Source organism: Phoenix dactylifera, chromosome 2 (genome assembly GCF_009389715.1).
Source record: "Phoenix dactylifera cultivar Barhee BC4 chromosome 2, palm_55x_up_171113_PBpolish2nd_filt_p, whole genome shotgun sequence".
Lineage (NCBI taxonomy): Eukaryota > Viridiplantae > Streptophyta > Magnoliopsida > Arecales > Arecaceae > Phoenix > Phoenix dactylifera.
Genome location: NC_052393.1, coordinates 7887217 through 7911821, shown reverse-complemented (window position 1 = coordinate 7911821; position 24605 = coordinate 7887217). Strand labels below are relative to the sequence as shown.

At 38.7% G+C, this 24605-nt stretch overlaps 1 protein-coding gene across 1 annotated transcript in view; it reads right to left on the bottom strand.

Moving 5' to 3' along the window:
• Positions 1-1335: 1335 nt before the first annotated feature.
• The window catches only part of LOC103710812 (ATP-dependent DNA helicase SRS2-like protein At4g25120), a 54859-nt gene continuing 31589 nt past the window's right edge, over positions 1336-24605 (bottom strand). The window contains exons 20-29 of the mRNA XM_026806127.2: positions 23215-23286; positions 23023-23109; positions 22878-22934; positions 22484-22659; positions 22292-22385; positions 21097-21147; positions 6152-6214; positions 5995-6054; positions 2849-2911; positions 1336-1708 (exon numbers count right to left, since the gene is read on the bottom strand). Coding sequence (XP_026661928.2) covers positions 1619-1708; positions 2849-2911; positions 5995-6054; positions 6152-6214; positions 21097-21147; positions 22292-22385; positions 22484-22659; positions 22878-22934; positions 23023-23109; positions 23215-23286 — 813 coding nt within the window. The 3' untranslated portion in view covers positions 1336-1618. The remainder of the gene's footprint in view (positions 1709-2848; positions 2912-5994; positions 6055-6151; positions 6215-21096; positions 21148-22291; positions 22386-22483; positions 22660-22877; positions 22935-23022; positions 23110-23214; positions 23287-24605) is intronic.

Sequence of the window (24605 nt, the reverse complement as noted above, 5' to 3'; positions counted from 1 at the left end):
AGAAGCAACCAGGGATTTTAGTCAGAATTCAGTAGTAAATGGAAAACCATCTCACTTGGTTTGTAATGTTATGGTGCCCAAATTGCTTGGTCTGCACTTTTAGATTGCCCTTCCATGTGTGGCTAGTGTGTCGCTCTCTATTTTGTATTGATATCCCGTGTTATGCTCGTTGTAACTCCATCCTCCTAGGTCTTTACTGTGATATAATGTTTGGAAGTTAATGTCGGCATATTTTGCAGTATTTTTATTGGAGCAGTCGAAAATATAACAGTTGCATTTATCACATTTTGCAAGTCATCATTTGTCTTTGGTATCATGTCTTTCTGCCAAAACGAAAGGTTTTTAGCTACAACCCTAGCAGTCCAGTTATGTTAATTTAAGTACAAGAGGCTAATGCATGACCCTTTTTTTTTTTTTTTTTGTAATTTCTGCATGTCTCAAGTCTGCTAGGCTATCGGTTGTGCGACCAAGGATATGCCTTTAGATCCCTCTATATTAGAGGGAGAAATGCTTCTTGTGCACCGGCTTTGTGTTTCTCCCTTGCCCTTAGAAGCTTCAACCAAGTTAGAGCTACCTTCGCTGGCACACGTAACATGCCTCCTCTTACAGGTTGGTCAAAAGTTATTTCTCAAAAAAAAAAAAGGAAAAAAGTTATCATCCAAATGGTCAAATGAGTATAGACCATTAAGCTATTTTATCTTGCTTCCAAAATCCAAAAGGTGCACCCTTTTCAGTGATATTATAATTTTTAAGGAGTATAGACCTTCACGAACTAAAGTAAACAAGAAGAATTGCTGTGATAAAATAAAGGAAGCATATGCAAGAAGAATTGCTGTGACAAAATAAAGGAAGCATATGTAAGAAGAATTGCCGTGACCAAATAAAGGAAGCATATGTAATAAATTCAGATTTCTGTCTTGTTCGCATCATAATGCAGTTAAAGGTTGACTTTGCTGTCAAATTGGCCTCAAAAAATAATTAATTCTGTAGTGCTTTTGCTTGATTCTTTTCCATGACAGATCATTTGGAATACATGGAACTCTTATTACTATATTTCTTTTTTTTTGGATGTATTTTTTTTGGATGTAACTCTTACAATAATATTTCTAAAACTAATTTTGAAACTGTAGAATACAAACAAGGACTTCACATTTCCCAGGAAAGCTTTGAATACAAACCTGGCACCTTCAACAATTGTAATCAAATGTTCATTTAAGAAAATAAATATGCTGCTAACAGCAACTGATATCAATACAACTTGTTGAGAAGCATATCGACTTCACAGAAAACTTTAAATGTCCTCAATATTAGCTTGCAATCTGTTAAGTTGATTTAGAAATGGCCAGCTTTGTTATAACCAAGTCAACCCAATATATACATGAATGTGAAGAATAAGTCCTTCATTAGATAAGTAAACAAAAATATTCTAAGCAGCCAGTTACATAAAATTCCTGTACCCGAAAAAAAAAATCTTGAAATTTGGATACATTGTCAATAACATATTTTGTTTTAAAACACCTCTCATTTTTATGTTGGTTAACTTAATCAACCGAATGATGAATTAACTGTTGCAGCATAAATTCAGTTATACTTTATTGTCTTAAAAACTTCACTCCTTTCATAAAGACTTGTACTGTTCTATCAAACGTGAAGCATGAAGACGCGAAGTAGGGATGACAGTGCACCCCAGATTCTGTAGATAAGCAATCTGCAAATAAAACAAATAGGGAATGTGCTGTTTTCAGTTTTAAAAAAATAGACTTAAATCACTATCAATCTAAATGTAGTGGAATAGTGCTCATGGTAGATGCATCGTATGGGCTGTATAGATAAAAGAGACCTGGGTTCAATCCCACCCTCAAACGGATATTTGGCTGGATTTCCACCTGACTAGTTCTCGAAAAAGAAAAGGAAAAGAGAACAGAACAGGCGAGGTGATGGCAAAGTTGTTGCTGCAGGTCTGTGAGCGTGTGCGTGCTCATGTATATGTGTGCAGGTAAGGCAAGTACTATCGCTCTGCCATCAAATAGATCATATATTGCTGGTATTCATGTACAGTGTGAATATATGAGAAGCGGCAGAAATAATGAATGTATTTATAGGTTACCAAGAAAGCATGAGGACTGAATAATTGAACCAAAAGAGCAAAATGCTATATGGATAAAACTTTCATGCAATAAAGAAGTATCTTACTAAGGCTGGAAACACTAGATATCATGGATAGTAATGCTTACGTGGTTGTATGGTATAACTATGAAACATAAATTTAGAAATAAATACAAAAATCCTGAAAATTTAACCAGTAATGAGTGGCATAATGAACAAACAATTAGGTTAGTGAACTCAGAAGCAACCACAAAGATAAGAAGTTCAAAGTTGTGAGGAATGATGTGTTCAAAGAGAAGCATAGCTGAGATTTGTGAAAGCTAACACATTCTTGTATGGTATGGAAATGCCTTCAAGCCAAGTATTTTGGAAGTTGAAGAATCAGACATTACTGGACCCCTTGAGCTTGCCAAGTGTCCATGTGGCAACGCATGAAGGTTTTCAGATTGGATATTGTTTGCCTTAAAAAGTTGGCATCACATCCTGGTCATCGAGAAGAATAAAAAGGCCTTGTGCTATTTATACATAAATTTATAATTCTCCAAATCATTCTAACATGATTGCTGGTGTGTTACGTTCCAATAGTCAACGTAGATAACAAATAAATATCTAACAGTACTCCCCTTCAGTGATTAAGTTATTTAGTATAAATTAATGACTATGTCACTATCATGTAACATATTGATAATGGTGTTGGAAGTTTGGTAGGTAAGCCATGAAAGACGAGAGGCAGCCATATAACCTGTTTAGGCGTAGCTTCGGAAGATCCCATCGAGTTTTCAATTCTTTGTTTCTGAAAATGTTCCTGAAAGCAAATCGAACTTACATTTACTTTAATACCATAAAATCTCCAAACCTTGTACTTACACTGATATGTCAAGAACGATGAGACATGCTGTGTATTTCCTCTAAAGTTACCCAAACCTTCTATCACTGATATGTGATAGAAGAATTCTTAGTTGAGAATGCAGCATTCTTAGGAAAATGTACATGAGTAGGCAAATTAGTGTAATGATGGGATAGTCATTTATGTGCTGCTAGGAATATAGAAATGTCCACTAAGCAATGAATATATCCAAAAACCCTTTTCTCAGGAGAAATAGGAACCTACAAACAAAACATTCTGGTAAATAAACTCTGACATTCATCATGTCAGCATGCTCTGTAAAAAAGATAGTCCTTCATTGATGCACATTCAAGATTTTGAATCAAAAAAGAAATTTCATAAATAGGAGCTTTTGTGCTACTTTGATATTACAAAAGAAGCACTCCTTATCTGATGATTCTCTTTTTCAATGTAAATATTTATCATGTTCCTATAATCAGCAAGATTAGGCTTTGCTTCTTTTTTTTTTTTATGCGAGTCAAAATTTTTAACATCAGGAGCCAGCAGGAGTGGCAGTGACGAAGAAAACATGTTTGGTAGCCTAAACATTATCTTTCTAAAGATGAATAACAAGAGAGAAAAAAAGGGAAAAAAGATAAACAACTATGTGGCCGTAATGGCAGCATCAGTAGTGGCCATAGTGAGATGGTGGCAGCATCAGTGGTAATGGTTGCAGTGTTGATGGTCGGTTGATGTCAATGGCCATCACAATGGTGGTGGGAGTTGTGGCGTTATCGGTGGATTGATGCAGTTAATGGGTGGTTGTTGTGGTGATGATTAGCAGAGGATGGTGATGGCTGCAATGGTGATGGTTGGCTAACAGCATAATGGCTGTGATGTATTGGCAACAGCAATTTGGCTGGTGCTTTTTTTTAACAAGAAAGTTTTAAAAAAAATTAACAACAAAAACTTTAGGGCTTGTTTGGAATAGTTGTTGTATCTGTTTTTGTTTCTCTACAAGTTAATGAAATAGCACATAAGGACTGATCTTGAAGACAGAAATTGCATAAAATTTTGCTATTACTTGCTTTTATTTGACTCCTTTTGGAAGCAATAGATATGTGCTTCTAAAAGCTCTAAAGATTTCACAAGCAATTTAAAAAAGGGCATCAATTTTCACTATATATGTTGCTCAGTCTAGTTCATTTTTGTTCTTGGGTTTTTGAAAAAAAAAACAGAAAACAAAAGCAATACCAAATGGGCCCTTAACTATAAAAATGTTTGAAAATTCTGAAGATGTTTTCAAAAGTAGAACATGATAATAGATTCAGCAAAAATATTTTAAGCTGCTGTTAGTGTTTTCTCTTTTCAAAGCAGAAAATAATAAACATAAGCTTTGCAAGCAGATCCTTAGTTTTCCATTAGAATGGCATCCTACGAACCTGTCAGGGATATGTGCTAGATGTTAAGACACTTCCAAAATTGGCTTGTGGGACTAATGGCAATAAACTATCTTGAGAAAATGGAGCAGCATCACTTTCAGTTGCATCCATCTGAAGGACGAGTAAACTGGAGAAATCCTCATAAGGCTTTTAATTTAATCTCTTATCAAATTGTCAAAATGTATGCAGTGCAACCAAGCAGCTATTAAATTACCAGTCATCCCCGGAGCACATGCCCCCCAAAATTACAATATTTAAAAATGCCAATAATGGATTTCGGCATTCTGGTATATTTAGATCCAAGTGCATGCTATAATTTGCCGATGTCACCATAAATCAAGTTGGAAGGTTCAACAATAAAAGCAGAGGAAAGAGGGGAGCATGTGGGTTTGATGAGAATCAGACCGATTAACTATGATGCAAGGACTGTTCAAAATTGCTCAATTCTTACTGTTTTCGCTGGCCCCAATCATTATTTTGTGGTGAGGTCAGGACAAGTCCTTTTTGCTCCCATGGAGGGAAGCTTGATGAGGACCACTTTTTACTGAAAATGCATTTAGGATACATTTAAAATAGAATCAGAACCATGCCTAGGTTGAAAAGGAAACTATACATCTGCATAAGAAGATCGGTTGAAAACCATTTCTATTATGAGTGGGGTGGTTTGTGGGGTTGGGCCAAGTCTAATATACATTGTTGACCCCTTTCATTCCCTCACAGCTTAAGTTTCTGGGTTTAAGTGGTTAGTCAACTGAAGGTTCCCAACATAAGTTGGATGAGTATAACATGAAATGCCAATCATTGACTACCACAGCACATGCTGTACCAAGGCATGTGCATATCAGTGCCAAAGCAAACAAGAAATAAGAACATAAAAATCAAAAATATTTTATAATGAAGAATTAAAGAAATGATTTGTCATGCCATGCCAATGCATGTGTAGAGCAATGCTGAAACAAAAAAAAGTTAATAAAAAACTTAGAAACTAAAAAACAAAACTTTTTGTTGTATTAAAAAAAGATTTAATGGATGCCAACTAGCATAGCTTGACAGTTAAAACCTTAATGGCAAGTAAATGATGTCACTCAGGGCAGTGCTTCAAAGAAGCAATGGTGGGCAAACTAATAATATAGTGGCTTTTGAGAGTATCATTGACTGCACTATCAATCATCAACTAATGATGTACTTGCATTTAATTCTTTGGCTGTTACTAGGAGGACAGAATATGATGGCTCCATTAAGGGCATGGTGAGTTGGAAATGGCAGACTTGAACTCATCTTTTGGCAAAAATTGTCATTCTACATGTTTGATTTGATGGAAGTGGGGGCGCCAAATGCAAGTTCAGGTATAGTTAAAAGTAAAACTTGTAATACAGCTGCAAATTTAAACTAGCAAACATTCTACCAAACTAGGGAACATAACATATAAAATTCACAATTAAAATTCAACTTGTACTAGTATATGAAGGGATGCAAGTGTTCATGATGAATCAAGCAGGAAAAATGTAACTTTGTAACCTTTATTTTTATCCTTTCAGAGGGCTGTCGAACTAGATGACCTCTTTTTCCATGATTTGAAACTAAGAAAGATCAACTCAATAACTTACATAGATTACTAACCTGTTTTTCTCTAATTAAATGTGCACGCTTATCCATAGGAATTTGCTCCCACCTTATAACCTATGACATGATATCCATTTTACCAGGGAGGAATTAGTATTTCTTTCTACATATCATGCACCAGAAGAATTGTTTGGTTAAGACAAAAAAAACTCACATATCGTGCATAATTATAGGCTTCATCACCACTCATACATGATTTGAGAATACGTAGAACATCCTGAAAAAACAATTAGTGACCACTGTGGATTACTTTCAATTAAGAAAAGAAAGATCACATAATTTCAGAGCCAGACATTAAGAAGTGTCACTGTAGCAAACGGAAAAACGTGACCACAGATCCCACTATTATTATCAGTATGACAATGCAAAGCAGCAGTAAACTGATTAAGTGTACATATAAAATATTCTTACGAAAAGGCAAACATATTGCGCCATACACTGGTGATATATAGTCAGATCCACTCCATACAACAATAAAGAGAAAAGGCAAACATATTTCAAAGCAGTTGGATGAATTGAAGAAGAGCTTCCATGGTGTTAAGCAATTGATGCATCCATGCCTTGATGATCTATGGAATATTGGAAAATATAATGACAATAATACGGATCACAATGTGGCAAAGCTTAAAACATTGAGAAGTAAAGAAGCCTGAGTAACAAGATGAGCAATAGCACGAAGTGCAAAATCGAAAAATGTTGGTAAAACATAATATTAGGAAGGATAAGATGAGGAATGGACATATTAGAGGAGGCACAAAATGAGGTATAAGATGGTCCAGGCAAGTCCAGGTTACGATGTCGGGAGACTCAAGTAGGCAGAGAGATTCAAATCCTGCTGACAAACCAGAACCAAAAGGAGGTGCACCATAACATAGATGGAAGTTGTGAAAAAGGAAATGGAATAGTTTAAAATAACAGCAGAGGTAATATTTTGAGGAAAAGAGTCCATAAAGCTAATCACAAATTACTATAGCAGGGTCCCAAGACGACCAATTAAATTTTGATCCTACATTTTGTTGCTCGAATCCAAACCTAACGTAAGCCCAAGTCATTATGATGTGTACTGATGATCAAAACCCAAGAAACATACAAATGGAATGAATCGACTCGAATTAGGCTTAGGTACTTTGTGGTTTAGTTGAGTTTCAGTTCAAGTCTAGGTATGCCCTTAATTCCCACTAAACGACTAAGGTAATTGTGTCATCAACCATCAAACTAATGGAAATAGAAAAACTTGGATGGTTTTCTCCAAGAAGATCTTGTTTTTTGAAGCCAATTTGAACTGATTGCAAGATCCCTCACGGGTTTGACTGCTTCCTTGTTTAACTACCAATATTCTTTCTTTAACAACCTTTCTTCTTAAGATAGGTTTGATTTCACCTTCCTCATCTTCCACAAAAAATTGAAGATTTTTTTAAACCAAGGTCCGCAATTTCAGTAATGAGTACCGTACTAGTAATGTTACTGATTCGGTATGGTAAGGTCATTTATGGTATGGATATCGAGATAGCACCCGACCCCTTCTCACTTTTTATCACGGTGCCGCTCGAAACCAGATGATATGGGTTGGTACGCATGGTACACATCCCAGTACAAGGTGAAACTGCTTGGTTTGGAATGGTATGGGTCGGTTCAGGTTAATCCAGGGCCTATACCGAGCCGTAACCCCATCTCATTTGGCTCCAACTGAATTGGGCAGTCCGGGACAAGACGACAATCATTGCTTCAGACATTCAAGACCACCATCAACTTTTCACCATGAATTATTTTATACTTGCTTGATTGAATCCAATTTAGTTCAAGATATCCATTGCACTTTGGGATCTCTCTTACAAAACCTTTAAGAATGTAAATATTATTTTCCTACCATAAGCCTTCCATTGGGGTCATAATCATATGTGAGGTATATATGCTGCTTTTCATGAAGTTTTGTTGGTATTGAGCTTCCTGATCGGTGATCGTTCCTATATTGTATCTAGGGGTAGCAAAGGATTTGAACAGCTTGAGCTCGGCTATTGCTCAACTTGGAAAAAGGTCAGCTTAGGCTTGGTTCGAAGCTAAACAAACCAGCTTGAACCAACAATCTAGGGCCCTAGGCTCGAAATTAATTTCAAGGTGTGCCAAAAAAAAGACCTGACTCGATCAAACTCAGCTCAATTAGGTTCATACACAAACATGCATGCATGCATGCTTGTACGTATGTGTGTGTGTATGTATATGTATGTACATATGTGTATATACACATGTATACATGTATACACACATACAAACATATATATTGACTCCCTAGCCTTTTCTTTACTATTATCAGAGAATAAGCTGGAAAAAAGGAAGGGGATATTTTTTTGAAACTCCAAGGAAGACGTGCAAGGTAGTGTTTTGCAAGAATCATCCTTCCTTTTTCAAAGACAACGAGCTGGTCCACCATCATTACCTAAGATGAATTATCACCCATGTTACGAGCCTAACAATCAAGTGCAACATGAGATTCCTCTTCGATAGACATGAACCAGGCAAGTCCAAATCCCTTTCTATACTGTCAGCTGACCTTGCAAGCTTTTTGTAGAAATCCCATATCTTATAGCTCGTACAAGGACAACTAATTGGCAATCTTCTTTACATAAATGTATGCATATGTGTACATATTCATAAATTCATGCACACATATGGCAAAGAAAAGCTATTGTGTGAGTGCTTACACAGTGGCACTTGAGGTCAATCCTAAACATATGACGAGGGGCCGAGCACCGATCATCCGAGCTGTTGTATATGACCAATTATCTTGAAGTTGTTTACTAACAAAAAAACATATGATTTGGAAATGCTTGGCTAACACATCGAGTGATCAAAGAGAATAGTTTAAATAATAGAAATCAATGCAGGTCTTTTTAGAATTGGATGCATATGCGAGAGATTCCAAAGCACATGATTTTTTGGCTACAAACAATTTAAAAATATAGTAGATCACAACCCACAACTCAAATCATTGGTGTTGTGCCCCCCGTCATTCAGTTATGACTGACCACATAGGTGCTATTGTTGGCACCCAAACATTAGCTCTATTTAACTCTCTTTATGTATATACATATGCATCATACATACATACATACATACATACATACATATACACACATATGTATACATATATATACATACATATATACACACATATATCTACATGCATAAATACATACATACATACATATATATATATACAGACACACGCTTATATATACACATGTACATATACATATGCATATATACACATACAAACACCGAAACACGTATAAACATATACACACACATACATATCTTGAACTAATTTCTGGCTTGGCATACGTTTTTCAGGCTGATCAATTAGACTCTTGTTTGGTTCAGATCAAAATTAAACTTGAATCAAGCTGGAAATTTATTTCAAACCCAAGCTTGCTCTGACCCAAGCTTGACTTGATTACACCCCTAATTGTATCTAAATTATCATTATGTGCAGAATAATTGATTTGCCTACCTTGTACTTTGAATAATATTGTACAGTTCAAATAGTGTAGCCTACCTCAATTCTTAATTGGCACTCCAGATCAATCTGCTGCCCCTTCCAAGTTGACGCCCTTGATGTGTCAATATCTTTTGGTGTTTATTTGCTCTCAAAGGAGGCCATACATATCAAGCTTTAATATCTCTCTTGGACATGGACATAAAACTTACTACTATGAGCACCTGAATTGTAGATAGGCATGCCTTAAGAAGAAGAGAACATGCATAGCTGTTTTAATATACTGAATCTAGCATCTCCCATTAATTGCAGGATCCTACGATCTGAGTTGACAAACCACTCTAGAAGCTCCTCTCTCCCCTCCAACTCCCAGAAACTTCTAAGCTCTCTAATAATACTTTGCAAGTATTGCAACCATGGCTCCATTTTGTTACTTTAAAATTACTAAACTTTGTGCCTCCTCCTTGCCTAACTCTACGTGTCAAATAATAGTTAAGATTAACAAGAGAAATCAGCTTTTTAGTAGGATATGTCAAAAACCAAAGAAGAATTCATGTCAAAACTGAGCTTCCTTTCATAGCTTGCTATGTGGCTAATGTCGACTCTCCAACATTTTAATTGTGCACAAAACCATCATTGGTGGTATAATATGATTGATGCATGCATGGAAGCATAAAGAGAAAGTTTGTCAAAAAAATGGAAATGAGGCTTGAAATAGAGTCCACGTCAAAATATTGGGCAATAAAAATGGCAAAGGGAAACAAGATTAGTGTGGCAAATATAGAAATGTTGAGATAAATGTGTGGTAACACTACAAAGGATAAGGTAAGGAAGAAGGCATAGGGGTAGCACCAAGGTTTTAAATCCCCATGGAACATAGGGGAAGCCCCGTTGTCCTACTCTACCCCGGCGGCTGTCCCGATCATGCATCTCGGTAGATATCTGTCACGACCCCCGCCCCGTTCCCGGCGGGCCGCCGCGACGGTCCTAGGGTGCGGGTAGGCATAAGGCCACCAGCCACCGCGTAGAACCCTACTACCTATCAATCATCAATAAATCTTGAAAAATTTGGCATGATGCATGCACAAAATGATCACTTTTTCTATAGTGACCTGTCAGGATTATCTCAATACATACAACACAATACCTGTCAGAGCAGCAATCACATAATCCGTCACATAATGAACCTGGACAATATATATCAATACATTATCTCAGGCATATAACTCATATGTATAAAAATCTGGTTCCCATTCCATCCATGGTCAAACCCATATCCACAACAGGATCTATGACTGTAACTATACACTATATACAATAGAAGGTTTATAATACACCAAAAGGGTATAAACCTCTATCTACATTATACTATACTATACTATGGAGCGGCACAGCTAGCAGGCAACCACTAATCCTGCTCCTCTCTATACAATACCTTTCCTGCAATCAAAAACATCAAACTGGGGAGTGAGTATATAAATACTCAGTGAGTGGAGTAGAGAGTACTATGCACATGAGACCAGATATAATCATGGCTCGAGGTGAAATCTCAAGATCAATAACAAGATGAACATGATCTCAACATAGAGAATATGGAGTAAGTCATCAATATCACCACAATCAATCTCAACTCATCTGAAGCATATATGGAATAATCAAGTAAACATATATGCTACTCATGAATATGCTCAACAGGTCATAGTACTGAATCATATAAATCAGGTGTCAATAGGCTGAATCATCAACAAGACAGCTATCGGGAGGTGGGTTTTACGCCCAAGGCGAACCAGCAACAACTCCCTACTGCCATATGCATATATCGAATATGACACCACACCAATATGTAAATCATCACTAGACAGCTGTCGGGAGGTGGGTTTTACGCCCCAGGCGAACCAGCAACAACTCCCTACTGTCACGTGCATATGCAGGATAAGACACCATACTGATAATGTAAATGCTAGACAGCTGTCGGGAGGTGGGTTTTACGCCCCAGGCGAACCAGCAATAACTCCCCACTGTGACATGCATATGCATGATAAGATACCACACTGATCATGTAAATGCCGGCCAGTATCCAGAACAGAAATCCATCTCACATCTACATACTAAACGGCACCTCGCGGGAATTCTACATCCGCGGAAAGCCATACTGCACCTCGCGGGGTCTTACTATGCCCGGCGGCAAGCAGAATATAAGTCGTAGGACCGGCCGATCCTACGCCTAGGGCCGTGTCCCCCCTAGGAAGGGACTGGGCTCCGCCCACCCAGAAGGCTACTATGTGCACAAAGGCCGATGTTCAACCCCATCGACTATAGGTGTCCTGCAGATACTGCCAAGCCATGCATAAATGCCATAATGCACCCTCCCAATACTCTACTAAAAAGGAGCATAATCAAGACTACCACTCACTCGGCCACGACCCAATTATAACTAACATCAGGGTTGGGAGTGAGGAATCACGGGAGTACAATGCAACTCAATATACCATGAGAAGGGCTCTACAAGTCTTTAAAATAGAGGAAATGAAATCAATTTACAAAAGAAGTCATTTCACAATTCAGATCAAATTTAACTACTCATAAAAGAGTATAATCAAGGCTACCACTCACAAGTCTTTGAAATGGAGGAAATGAAATCAATTTACAAAAGAAATCATTTCACAATTCGGAATCAATTTGATTACTCATCAACCCCTCATATTTCCTCTCAATGTTCCCTCAAATGCATGTACAGAATAATCAAGCATGGAGAATCAAAATATAGAGAAATCTACAACAACAATTAATCAATAGGCTCAGGTGGAATCAATTCACACCTGGCGACATTCATGAAAATGAATTAAGGATGCTCATGGTGCAAAGTACATGACTCCCACTCACCTGTCAATCTGGCACAGCCCTGATACGCCTCCAAAAATCTACAGCAGGCAGTGGGGAACTTCTTCCTCTTGTTCCCTAGCTTCTTGCCCAACTGTGACATGCATTTACCATACATTTAGTCTTGTATCAAGGTCATAATCTACGTGCCAATTATAATATAGGGAACTTTAATTGATTCAACTCCCCCGTTCCCTAAATCTTTTCTTTTCTTTCTCTTTTTCTTTTTAATTAATTAACTTACCATTTATATGTATTAGGGACTCCCTTGCATGAGTACAAGGTCCCTTTTAGCTTGATCTAGGCTTAATACCCTATTATAGCATGAAATCCCCTATTTTCCACCCGGATGAACAGTAGCCCGAACTGACAGTGGGTTACTTCATCCCGGTTTTGATCCACTTTCGGGACTCCAAATTTGATGAAATTTTTACCTAACATTCTACGCTCATAGGGAATTCCAAAGAGGTAAAATGCATTGCTATCGGAGGTCGTTTGACCCCCTAAATAATTCGCCGAAGTTGGGACTTCGACACAATTTTTCCGTAGTGTCGGAAAAATTTGTCAAAATCTGATTCTTCCTTTTTTAACCGCCTCTACAACCCTTATCCGACCCCTCTAGACTATATCCACCCTTTGTATAGCCTAATGTCATCAAAAGACTAGATAGGGACGGATATTTACCTTTTTCTTTTTGGAAATCGAGGTCCTTGCGTAGAGGGGAAGGAGATCTACGTTTTTTCCTTCAGCTGGAAGTGCAACCGGGATCTCCTTCCTCTTCCTTTCTTCCTTTCCTTTCCTCTTCCTTTCTTCCTTTCCTTTCCTCTCCTTCTTTTTCTTCCTCTCTGTCCGTCTGAGACTCCCCTGTGACTCTCTCTCGGTTTCCATCCAAAAGCCACAGCAAACCCCCTAATTAAATCACATCAAAACACTATTCACCCTTTGTTTAATATTATTAAATTCCCATTTTGCCCCTAACACTTCAACATATCTACCGTTATGCCATTAACTTTTGATTCCTTCCAATTTTACCCTTACCACTTCAATGCATCTACAACTATGCCATTATCTTTTGATTCTTTCCTATTTTACCCCTTATATTAATTGAAAAGGACTATTCTATCCCTTTTTATATAAAAAAAATATTTTGGGGTTATTACATCCTCCCCCCCTTATATAAAATTCGTCCTCGAATTTAAAAGAGTAAATTACCTGTCATAGCTGCATTCGATGTCTGTGCCTCCTGTGGATTTATCGTGAACACCCTTCCTTGCCCTCTGCCTACTGGAGCTGACAGTTGAGATGGTCCAGCACTCTGCTGTGATGTTTGTGCTTGACCTCTACCTCTGCCTACAGGCTCCCTACTATTAGGCCTGTCCATCTGCACAGAAGGATAGGATGCCAAAGGCACAAACTGCTGGGTGGCACCCTGCGGGCATTCTCTGACAAAATGACCCGGCTGTCCACATCTGTAGCACACTCCCTGACCCATTCTGCATCTGCCAGGGTGCTGCTTCCCACATATGCCACATACTGGCCATGATTGGAACCTAGATTCAGTTCTGGCCATAGTGACTGGAGGACGAGGTACTGATGGTAGAAAAGTATCTTGTGATTGACCTCTTTCCCTCCATTTCCTCTTACGTGGGGCAGGTGGAGCTGAGCGTACAGACTGCTCCATCGGGCCCTCCGAGAGATCTACTCCCTCAGATCTATCTCTACTGCTTTGCCCTTTCCCCATACTCATTTTTCTCTGTTCTCTTTCAGCTCTTTCCTCTTTGTTTCTGGTCTCCCACTGTTTTGCTTTATCAATCAGCCTAGATAAGGTGGGGACCTCTACTGCCAGTACTGCATTATAAAGCGGGGAAATCAGACCCCGCCTGAATCTTTCTATCCTGGCAGCTTCAGTGGGGATGATGTAAGGAGCATACTTCCCCAATCTAGTGAACTCACGAGCGTACTCAGATACGCTCATTCCGGGCATCTGCTTCAGCCTCTCAAACTGAAGAGCCCGATTCTGCCTCTCAGCTGGAGACAAGAACTCATCCATCACTGCTTGCCTGAACTCTTCCCAGGTTGGAGGATTCCTACTGTACAATCTGTCCTCCACGTGCCTCTAGTACCAGCCCCAGGCATCTTCCTTCATTGTAAGCCCTACAAGTTCTATAGCTCTTGCATCAGAACAGGGCAGTCTCCGTATCATCTTTTCAGTCTCCTCCAGAAATCTCTGAGGATCTTCACCTTCTTCCCCCTTAAACTCCGGGGTTCTGAGCCTAAGAAATTTCTGTACAGTAATCCCCTCATCATCTAGAGCCCGCCTGGCCAAACTTCTTGGCACAGGTACAGGAGGTGGGATGGATACTACTGACGGGACAGAAGATTTCCCCCGAGCAATCTGCTCCCTCAGAGCCTGATTCTCCGCCAGTAACTGTTCCATCAATGCATCTCTACTTCCTACATCTCCTTGATCATCAACCCTCCGTCTATCAGCAGGAGGAGGTTTTTCTCTTTGGGGCTCGACATGTGCAGAACCCGCATCCAATGATATATCTGGCTCCATCCTCCTTCCAGGACGAGCAGGTCCTCTCCTTGGAGGTATTCTTTATATCTCTCTAAAAAAGTCAAAAAGAGAGGATGGTCGTTACACACTGAGTCATGATATATTTTACTGAGTTGTAAATGACTCATAAAATAACATACAGAAAAATCCTATGCTCCATAGTATAATCCTATACTTAATCCTGACTCATCCTATTGCTCTGACAGGACTCTTGTTTAACCTTTGCTCTGATACCAAGCTTTGTCACGACCCCCGCCCCGTTCCCGGCGGGCCGCCGCGACGGTCCTAGGGTGCGGGTAGGCATAAGGCCACCAGCCACCTCGTAGAACCCTACTACCTATCAATCATCAATAAATCTTGAAAAATTTGGCATGATGCATGCACAAAATGATCACTTTTCCTATAGTGACCTGTCAGGATTATCTCAATACATACAACACAATACCTGTCAGAGCAGCAATCACATAATCCGTCACATAATGAACCTGGACAATATATATCAATACATTATCTCAGGCATATAACTCATATGTATAAAAATCTGGTTCCCATTCCATCCATGGTCAAACCCATATCCACAACAGGATCTATGACTGTAACTATACACTATATACAATAGAAGGTTTATAATACACCAAAAGGGTATAAACCTCTATCTACATTATACTATACTATACTATGGAGCGGCACAGCTAGCAGGCAACCACTAATCCTGCTCCTCTCTATACAATACCTTTCCTGCAATCAAAAACATCAGGGGAGTGAGTATATAAATACTCAGTGAGTGGAGTAGAGAGTACTATGCACATGAGACCAGATATAATCATGGCTCGAGGTGAAATCTCAAGATCAATAACAAGATGAACATGATCTCAACATAGAGAATATGGAGTAAGTCATCAATATCACCACAATCAATCTCAACTCATCTGAAACATATATGGAATAATCAAGTAAACATATATGCTACTCATGAATATGCTCAACAGGTCATAGTACTGAATCATATAAATCAGGTGTCAATAGGCTGAATCATCAACAAGACAGCTATCGGGAGGTGGGTTTTACGCCCCAGGCGAACCAACAACAACTCCCTACTGCCATATGCATATATCGAATATGACACCACACCAATATGTAAATCATCACTAGACAGCTGTCGGGAGGTGGGTTTTACGCCCCAGGCGAACCAGCAACAACTCCCTACTGTCACATGCATATGCAGGATAAGACACCATACTGATAATGTAAATGCTAGACAGCTGTCGGGAGGTGGGTTTTACGCCCCAGGCGAACCAGCAATAACTCCCCACTGTGACATGCATATGCAGGATAAGATACCACACTGATCATGTAAATGCCGGCCAGTATCCAGAACAGAAATCCATCTCACATCTACATACTAAACGGCACCTCGCGGGAATTCTACATCCGCGGAAAGCCATACTGCACCTCGCGGGGTCTTACTATGCCCGGCGGCAAGCAGAATATAAGTCGTAGGACCGGCCGATCCTACGCCTAGGGCCGTGTCCCCCCTAGGAAGGGACTGGGCTCCGCCCACCCAGAAGGCTACTATGTGCACAAAGGCCGATGTTCAACCCCATCGACTATAGGTGTCCTGCAGATACTGCCAAGCCATGCATAAATGCCATAATGCACCCTCCCAATACTCTACTAAAAAGGAGCATAATCAAGACTACCACTCACTCGGCCACGACCCAATTATAACTAACATCAGGGTTGGGAGTGAGGAATCACGGGAGTACAATGCAACTCAATATACCATGAGAAGGGCTCTACAAGTCTTTAAAATAGAGGAAATGAAATTAATTTACAAAAGAAGTCATTTCACAATTCAGATCAAATTTAACTACTCATAAAAGAGTATAATCAAGGCTACCACTCACAAGTCTTTGAAATGGAGGAAATGAAATCAATTTACAAAAGAAATCATTTCACAATTCGGAATCAATTTGATTACTCATCAACCCCTCATATTTCCTCTCAATGTTCCCTCAAATGCATGTACAGAATAATCAAGCATGGAGAATCAAAATATAGAGAAATCTACAACAACAATTAATCAATAGGCTCAGGTGGAATCAATTCACACCTGGCGACATTCATGAAAATGAATTAAGGATGCTCATGGTGCAAAGTACATGACTCCCACTCACCTGTCAATCTGGCACAGCCCTGATACGCCTCCAAAAATCTACAGCAGGCAGTGGGGAACTTCTTCCTCTTGTTCCCTAGCTTCTTGCCCAACTGTGACATGCATTTACCATACATTTAGTCTTGTATCAAGGTCATAATCTACGTGCCAATTATAATATAGGAAACTTTAATTGATTCAACTCCCCCGTTCCCTAAATCTTTTCTTTTCTTTCTCTTTTTCTTTTTAATTAATTAACTTACCATTTATATGTATTAGGGACTCCCTTGCATGAGTACAAGGTCCCTTTTAGCTTGATCTAGGCTTAATACCCTATTATAGCATGAAATCCCCTATTTTCCACCCGGATGAACAGTAGCCCGAACTGACAGTGGGTTACTTCATCCCGGTTTTGATCCACTTTCAGGACTCCAAATTTGATGAAATTTTTACCTAACATTCTACGCTCATAGGGAATTCCAAAGAGGTAAAATGCATTGCTATCGGAGGTCGTTTGACCCCCTAAATAATTCGCCGAAGTTGGGACTTCGACACAATTTTTCCGTAGTGTCGGAAAAATTTGTCAAAATCTGATTCTTCCTTTTTTAACCGCCTCTACAACCCTTATCCGACCCCTCTAGACTATATCCACCCTTTGTATAGCCTAATGTCATCAAAAGACTAGATAGGGACGGATATTTACCTTTTTCTTTTTGGAAATCGAGGTCCTTGCGTAGAGGGGAAGGAGATCTACGTTTTTCCCTTCAGCTGGAAGTGCAACCGGGATCTCCTTCCTCTTCCTTTCTTCCTTTCCTTTCCTCTTCCTTTCTTCCTTTCCTTTCCTCTCCTTCTTTTTCTTCCTCTCTGTCCGTCTGAGACTCCCCTGTGACTCTCTCTCGGTTTCCATCCAAAAGCCACAGCAAACCCCCTAATTAAATCACATCAAAACACTATTCACCCTTTGTTTAATATTATTAAATTTCCATTTTGCCCCTAACACTTCAACATATCTACCGTTATGCCATTAACTTTTGATTCCTTCCAATTTTACCCTTACCACTTCAATGCATCTACAACTATGCCATTATCTTTTGATTCTTTCCTATTTTACCCCTTATATTAATTGAAAAGGACTATTCTATCCCTTTTTATATAAAAAAAATATTTTGGGGTTATTACATCATCCTCCATCTCTCCCCTTCTTTCCTTTCTCTCTTTATTTATTTTTTTTCTTCTTTCTTTCCTTCCTTTCTTTTCTTCTTTCTTTCTTTTCTTCTTTCTTTCGTTCCTTTCTTTCTTTTTCCTCTACCTTTCTTTCCTTTCCTTTTTCTTTCTTTTTCATATCTCTTCCTTTATTTCTTTTTCCCTTTTTCCTTCTTCTTTCTGTTTCCTTTCTTCCTTCTTTCTTTCCTTTCTTTCCTTTTCTTCTCTCTTCCTTTCTTTCTTTCATTTTCTTCTCTCTTCCTTTCTTCCTTTCACTTTTTCCGTTTCTTCTTTCCTTTCATCTTTCCTTTCTTTCTTGCCTCTTTCTTCTTCTCTCCCTGCAGGGATGGGTTTCAGAGTTCCAACCCCATCCCGGATCCATTTTTTCATAGGAACGAGATGGAACGGCTGGGACACCCCCTGTCCCATTGAAACTTAAAACCTTGGGTAGCAATAGTTAAACAAAGAGTGATTTAAGGATTGACTGCAATAGTGTGAGCATTTGAAATGAAATGCTGATGTTGACACAATAAGGAGGGCTCTTACACATATATGGAAGCATCAAAAAAGAGGATAGAAGAATGAAGGTAACAAGGATGAAAATATCTGCAAAACATTCTGGTAAAACCAAAGATAACTCTTAATTGGAATGACAGGCAAAACAGATTCATTGAGCCAAAACAAATAGTTGGAATACTATTTGATAATATATAATTCTAAATTTATAATTCATAAGAAATCATGCACAATAATTTGTTGTAAAAAATCTATTAGGTAGAGATGGATGACTATCACACATTTCACCCCAACATAAAATTGAGAAATAGACATAACATATTATATGCAACTTTGGGGATCTGGACAAGTCAATACTCCTATCTGATGTCTGGTAGCACGCACAAGCCACTCAAGTAATGACACTTATTCAAATATGCAGAGATTAAATGATGAACTGACAACCTGACTTAAATTATCCTACCAATGAAAGATCTTTCAATATATTGCATTAACAAATATTATCATTTATTAATTTCTATTATTATAATCCTATCCACTATCCAATGATGTGGCATCAAAGAACAAACTCCAGCTTAGGTGTTGAAAAGAATCGATGATTTATAACAAATTTGTGAAAAAGCTGACCTGTTTTATAACAAATATTATCATTTATTAATTTCTATTATTATAATCCTATCCACTATCCAATGATGTGGCATCAAAGAACAAACTCCAGCTTAGGTGTTGAAAAGAATCGATGATTTATAACAAATTTGTGAAAAAGCTGACCTGTTTTCATGGAATCATATTCAAATGTCCAAGAAATGGCATAGAGAGAAAGTAGATAATATGCAAAAACGAAAAATTACTGTATATATATTCAACCCATATAAATCACGTTCCACAAAGAGGAATCCATAGGTTAACTTTAAAATGAGGATGGTGAAACATTTAACAAAAAATATGGTTGTCACTGTGACATAGTATCATTTAAATAAAGCCAACATGCAACAATGGGAAATGGAATAAGTGCCAAGGCCTGTCTAATTATCAGCATGGCTTAATGGAGTTATTGTTGGAGTCATCATCTTCAGTGGCCATATAATCATTAATTTCAATGCTATCAATTACAAGGACAAACTAAACCTTTAAAGTTCCTTGACTCAATCTTGCTTCATGGTATGCATCACCACTATGGAAAATCAGATCTACATACATGAGATAGAGTCCAAGCAATGGTCGCAATTGAACAAATTTTACACTTTGCTCAATTTAATCCATTAATATTGAGAGGAAAGCCACCACTAGGAAAAAAAAGTAAATGGTGTTGACTGTTCAATACATCCACAAACAAAGCAGCACACAAGCTTCAGCATATTATTTAATCATAAAGGAACCATATAAGAATGATAATTCCCAATTTGCATGCCGTTCAACTTTGTGAGAAAGCAAAATAAAAATCGAACTGGTTTCTTTTGCACTATAAACAAGTCTGCTGGCAATCTACAGCTTTGTCAGTGTGATAAAGTTCCTGACATTCAACATATAACAGCACTTACTTTCCAAGACACAGTCTCATCACATGAAATAATAAAAAAAAAGCTGGAAATAGAAATTTAGTATTAAAATATCTCTAATCCGATCTCTCTCAGGCAAGGAATGTGATCTGGGAAGAAAACTGAAAGGTTTGCAAGTTTAAAAGTGGATACACTGGAAGCAAGCAGATGGCAAACACAACATCACCAACCTATCCCCAGCAAGAGTATTTTGTATAATTCGGAAAATTAAAATGTATAGAAATATAATGGTGTATTTATTCATTTATATGGTTGGTACTTCGTAGATTGTCAGAAGACTAGATTAGCAAACACCATTGGCATGAAAAAACCACATATCTGTGTAAATGGTCACAAGAGGAGATTAACATAGAGTTTCTCATACGACGGAGCACTTGCCTAACTGATATCACCTCTTGCCACGTGGGTAAGAGGTCGGTGGTTCGATTCCAATTGGAGTCAACCCCCAAGGTTAGGGTAGACATAGGATAGTAAAGGTGGGGATCAGCCCCTCCTAGTCTGAAAAGAAAAAAAAAAGGAGTTTCTTCTTGGCATTCAACTAGAACCAAACTATAATTATAACTTTGTATATGCATGCATGAGGTTATGCATATATCAATTAGAAAAGAGTGCACAATGTCAGTAATTAAGTAAATCAGTAAATATTCAATTAGAGCTCCAATAGTTAACAAGAAAAACAGCATCAACTTATCATTTAGTATAAGCAAGAACCATAATACGATAAAAGCAAAACCTTGTGCTTGTACGTCTTATTCCTTAAACGCTCATCAATTACAAAGCGGACCTGAGAGCAAAGGATAAAAGTAACTGGTTAAAGGAATGTAGGCTATAGAATAAGCACTAACAATGTTAAGTAAAATTAACCTTCAGCAAATTGCATGGAGGTATCACTTAAAGGGGGAACAAAGATAAAAAATATGGATTGGATGATGGTGCACCTACGGTATGATGTGGAGATGGGTAATCACAATACATGAAGTGCAATTCAAGGCAACCTACATTTGGACTATTACACCCCAAAATACTAAAATAGAATTTTAGAAAATAGAGTAAGTACATAGTTTATGTTACAATATTCCACCATCATGATAGCTAGGCCCTGTTTGTCATAGTTTTCAAGTAAGAAATCCTTAATTTCAATATTTTCAAATATATTTTTTACCATAGCCACCACTCGCCGTCGCATGTGCTACCACTATAGTTGTCACCTCCTCCATTGTTGCAGCCACCAACACCCTAACCATTGTCGTTGCCTTCACCACACTACTACCACTATCATTGCCACCTTCGTCGTATCGCCAGCACCCCCGGCACCACCACAGCCATCGCTGTTACGTTATCGCCACCACCACTGTTGTCTCCACCACGTAGTTGCCATCCCCACGACCATCATTGTTGCCACTCCTCCACTAGTCCACCACCGCCATCATCATTGCCTCCACTACATCGCTGGTGCCCTCGCCGCCACCGCTGCCACCACTGCCATTGTCATCACCTCCATCATACCACTACGTTTGCCACCAACAACATCGGCACCTCCACTGCCTCCATCGCTACTACCATCTCTTCCGCCACTATTGCCATGTTCATGTTTTCAAAAATAATTGGCTATACCAAACATGTTTATATTCTGAGAAATTAAAAAATATGGAAGTAAAATTTTAATTAAAATTTTCTATTTCTGAAAATAGAAAAATGAAAATGATGCCAAAAGACACCATATTGTAACATGAAAAATGAGAAAAATATTAGAACTAATGAGATGTTTTAATTTTTCTATTACGGGTAGAATCAAAGACCCCCTTCATATGAGGGTTATATAGTATAGCACACAAGTGACATAATTAGTACAAACTTTTAGATAGTACATAAAATTTGTTCACTTCTGCCAAGCAACCACCTTTTGATGTAGTTAGAATAAAAGCTACCTTATCAAGCAACCGCTTTGGATGTTGAAATGCTTTCTTTTTTGCCCACTGATGGAATAAATAAGATACAATTGATCTTTCTTCAATGTTAAACCTAACAGATAGAAATATGTGATAAATTTAAAAATCCCAAAAAGTATTATAAGCATGAGAATATAGACCAGTTATTTATTGATATTATAAGCAAAATACCTCTTCAAGAAATCGTTACTCGGGCATATCTCATCCAATTGCACTAAGCCACTTGAAAAATTAATATCTTTCCTACTAGGTTGATGAACTGTTTCAGGTGATGATTTGCATTCTGATGCATTAGAAGAAATAGTTCTACTGGGCAGCGTTTCCACCTCTTTTGAAATTGCCTCACCCTAGCAAATTTTCCAAAACAAATGAAGAGGGAAATAACAACAGATTGAATTCTAACAATTTAAAAGGGAGAACAAAATGCATATGCCTCTGAAGAACTAAAAACTTAGAGCGAATATATAGACGTATAGCTGCTTACAGCAGACCTATAACAAAGAATTTAAAAAATTCATCTGCAAACGTCAATGGATTTGCTTGTTTTTCCAACTAAACTAGGTACCTGGATCTCAAGAAGGTGAGGTGGAATTTCCTTAAGAAAACGTGAAGGCTGCAGCAACTGAATGTCAAAAATTGAAGTCAGAGATAGAGGTAAAACAGACATGCATCAGGCACATTCTATATCATAAAATAAAAATTAGCACCACCTGCCAAGTAGAATCCATAATAACATGAGATATGTACAACTTTTTCCGAGCACGAGTCATTGCGACATATAGCAGCCTACGCTCCTCCTAGAAAATTTATTCAAGCATGGATGGAAAGAAAAAAAAACAAATTTTAATTCAAAGAAGCAGAGAAAAAATAACTATGTACTAGAGAGAAAAAAAGACATTTACCTCCAGAGTAGTCCCTCCTTCCTTTACAGTGCCATTAAACTCATGCAACAAAGGAATTTCGGTTTCATTTGCCTACGGAAGAAATTTCAGTTTATTTGCTTACGGTCAGTTAAATTTCACAATTTTACACCAGGTAGTACCTTATAAATGAAACCAGGATCACAATGATCTAGCATACGACCGGGGAAACTTGTAAACATCACTGAATGATCAAAACTTTCGAAACAAATACAGGTATTTTAACTGCATATAATTAGAGACAGTATATACTTAGAATTAGAACATTGTCCTAAAGGAAGAACGAAAATCCATTATAAACAAAATAATACTATCATTCTAATGATGAACTGTGTAATGTCCATGTACACAATCACTTTCATGCAGAAAGATGATTAAGAACAGCTTTACCTACGAAGAATCACAGACCACTAACTACCAGTATTGCATGGACAAACACGAGAATCAGATTCAGATGTAACCAAGTATGTGACTCAGTAGGACAGAAAAATGGAGATACCTGACAATAATAACTACAGATTATTTTACTTAAAGGCCATATGTGAAATTAACAAGCCTCTGTCATCAATTCTAGTACTTCTAAAATGCACTAAATCTGCATACTCAACATGAATTAACTATAACTTTTTCAAGTAAGCTAGCATGGTAAAATGAGTAGACATGCTGATATTATGAATTTCGCACCAGAGTATCTTAGTTTGAACCAAGGTCCGCCGTACCGACCGTACCGATGTACCGGTGGGCGCTGGTATCGGTTCGGTACCGGTTTAAACCGGTACCGAACCGGTACCACTAGGTCGGCTTGGTTCACGCATCCAAAAGCTCCAAAAAATTTGAAACCAGTACGGGCCGGTATGGTTGGCCAGTTCGGGCTGGTACCGGTTTTTAACACCAAACTGGACCGGTCAGAGCCGGTACCGGTTTGGTACGGCCTGAACCGGCCAGTATGGGCCAGTTCAGCATTCCTTGGTTTGAACCTGTTACGGGGGAACTTAGCCACCATGCCCCACGTGACCGGCACGCGCGCCCAGGAAGACTACGACTGCCCCTTGATCCAGCAATCCGACCTCGGGTCGGATATCTTCGGCTCCGCAGCCCGACCCCGAGTCGGCTGCCCCTTGATCCAGCAATCCGACCTCGGGTCGGATATCTTCGGCTCCGCAGCCCGACCCCGAGTCGGCTGCCCCTTGATCCAGCGATCCGACTCCGAGTCGGATATCTTCGGCTCCGCAGCCCGACCCCGAGTCGGCTGCCCCTTGATCCAGCAATCCGACCCCGAGTCGGCAATCTCTGACAACAACAGACTGTTCCCCTGAGGCACGCCGCGGCCCCCTGCTCCACTACTCCCTGCAACGGCCGTATCCGGCGCTGTT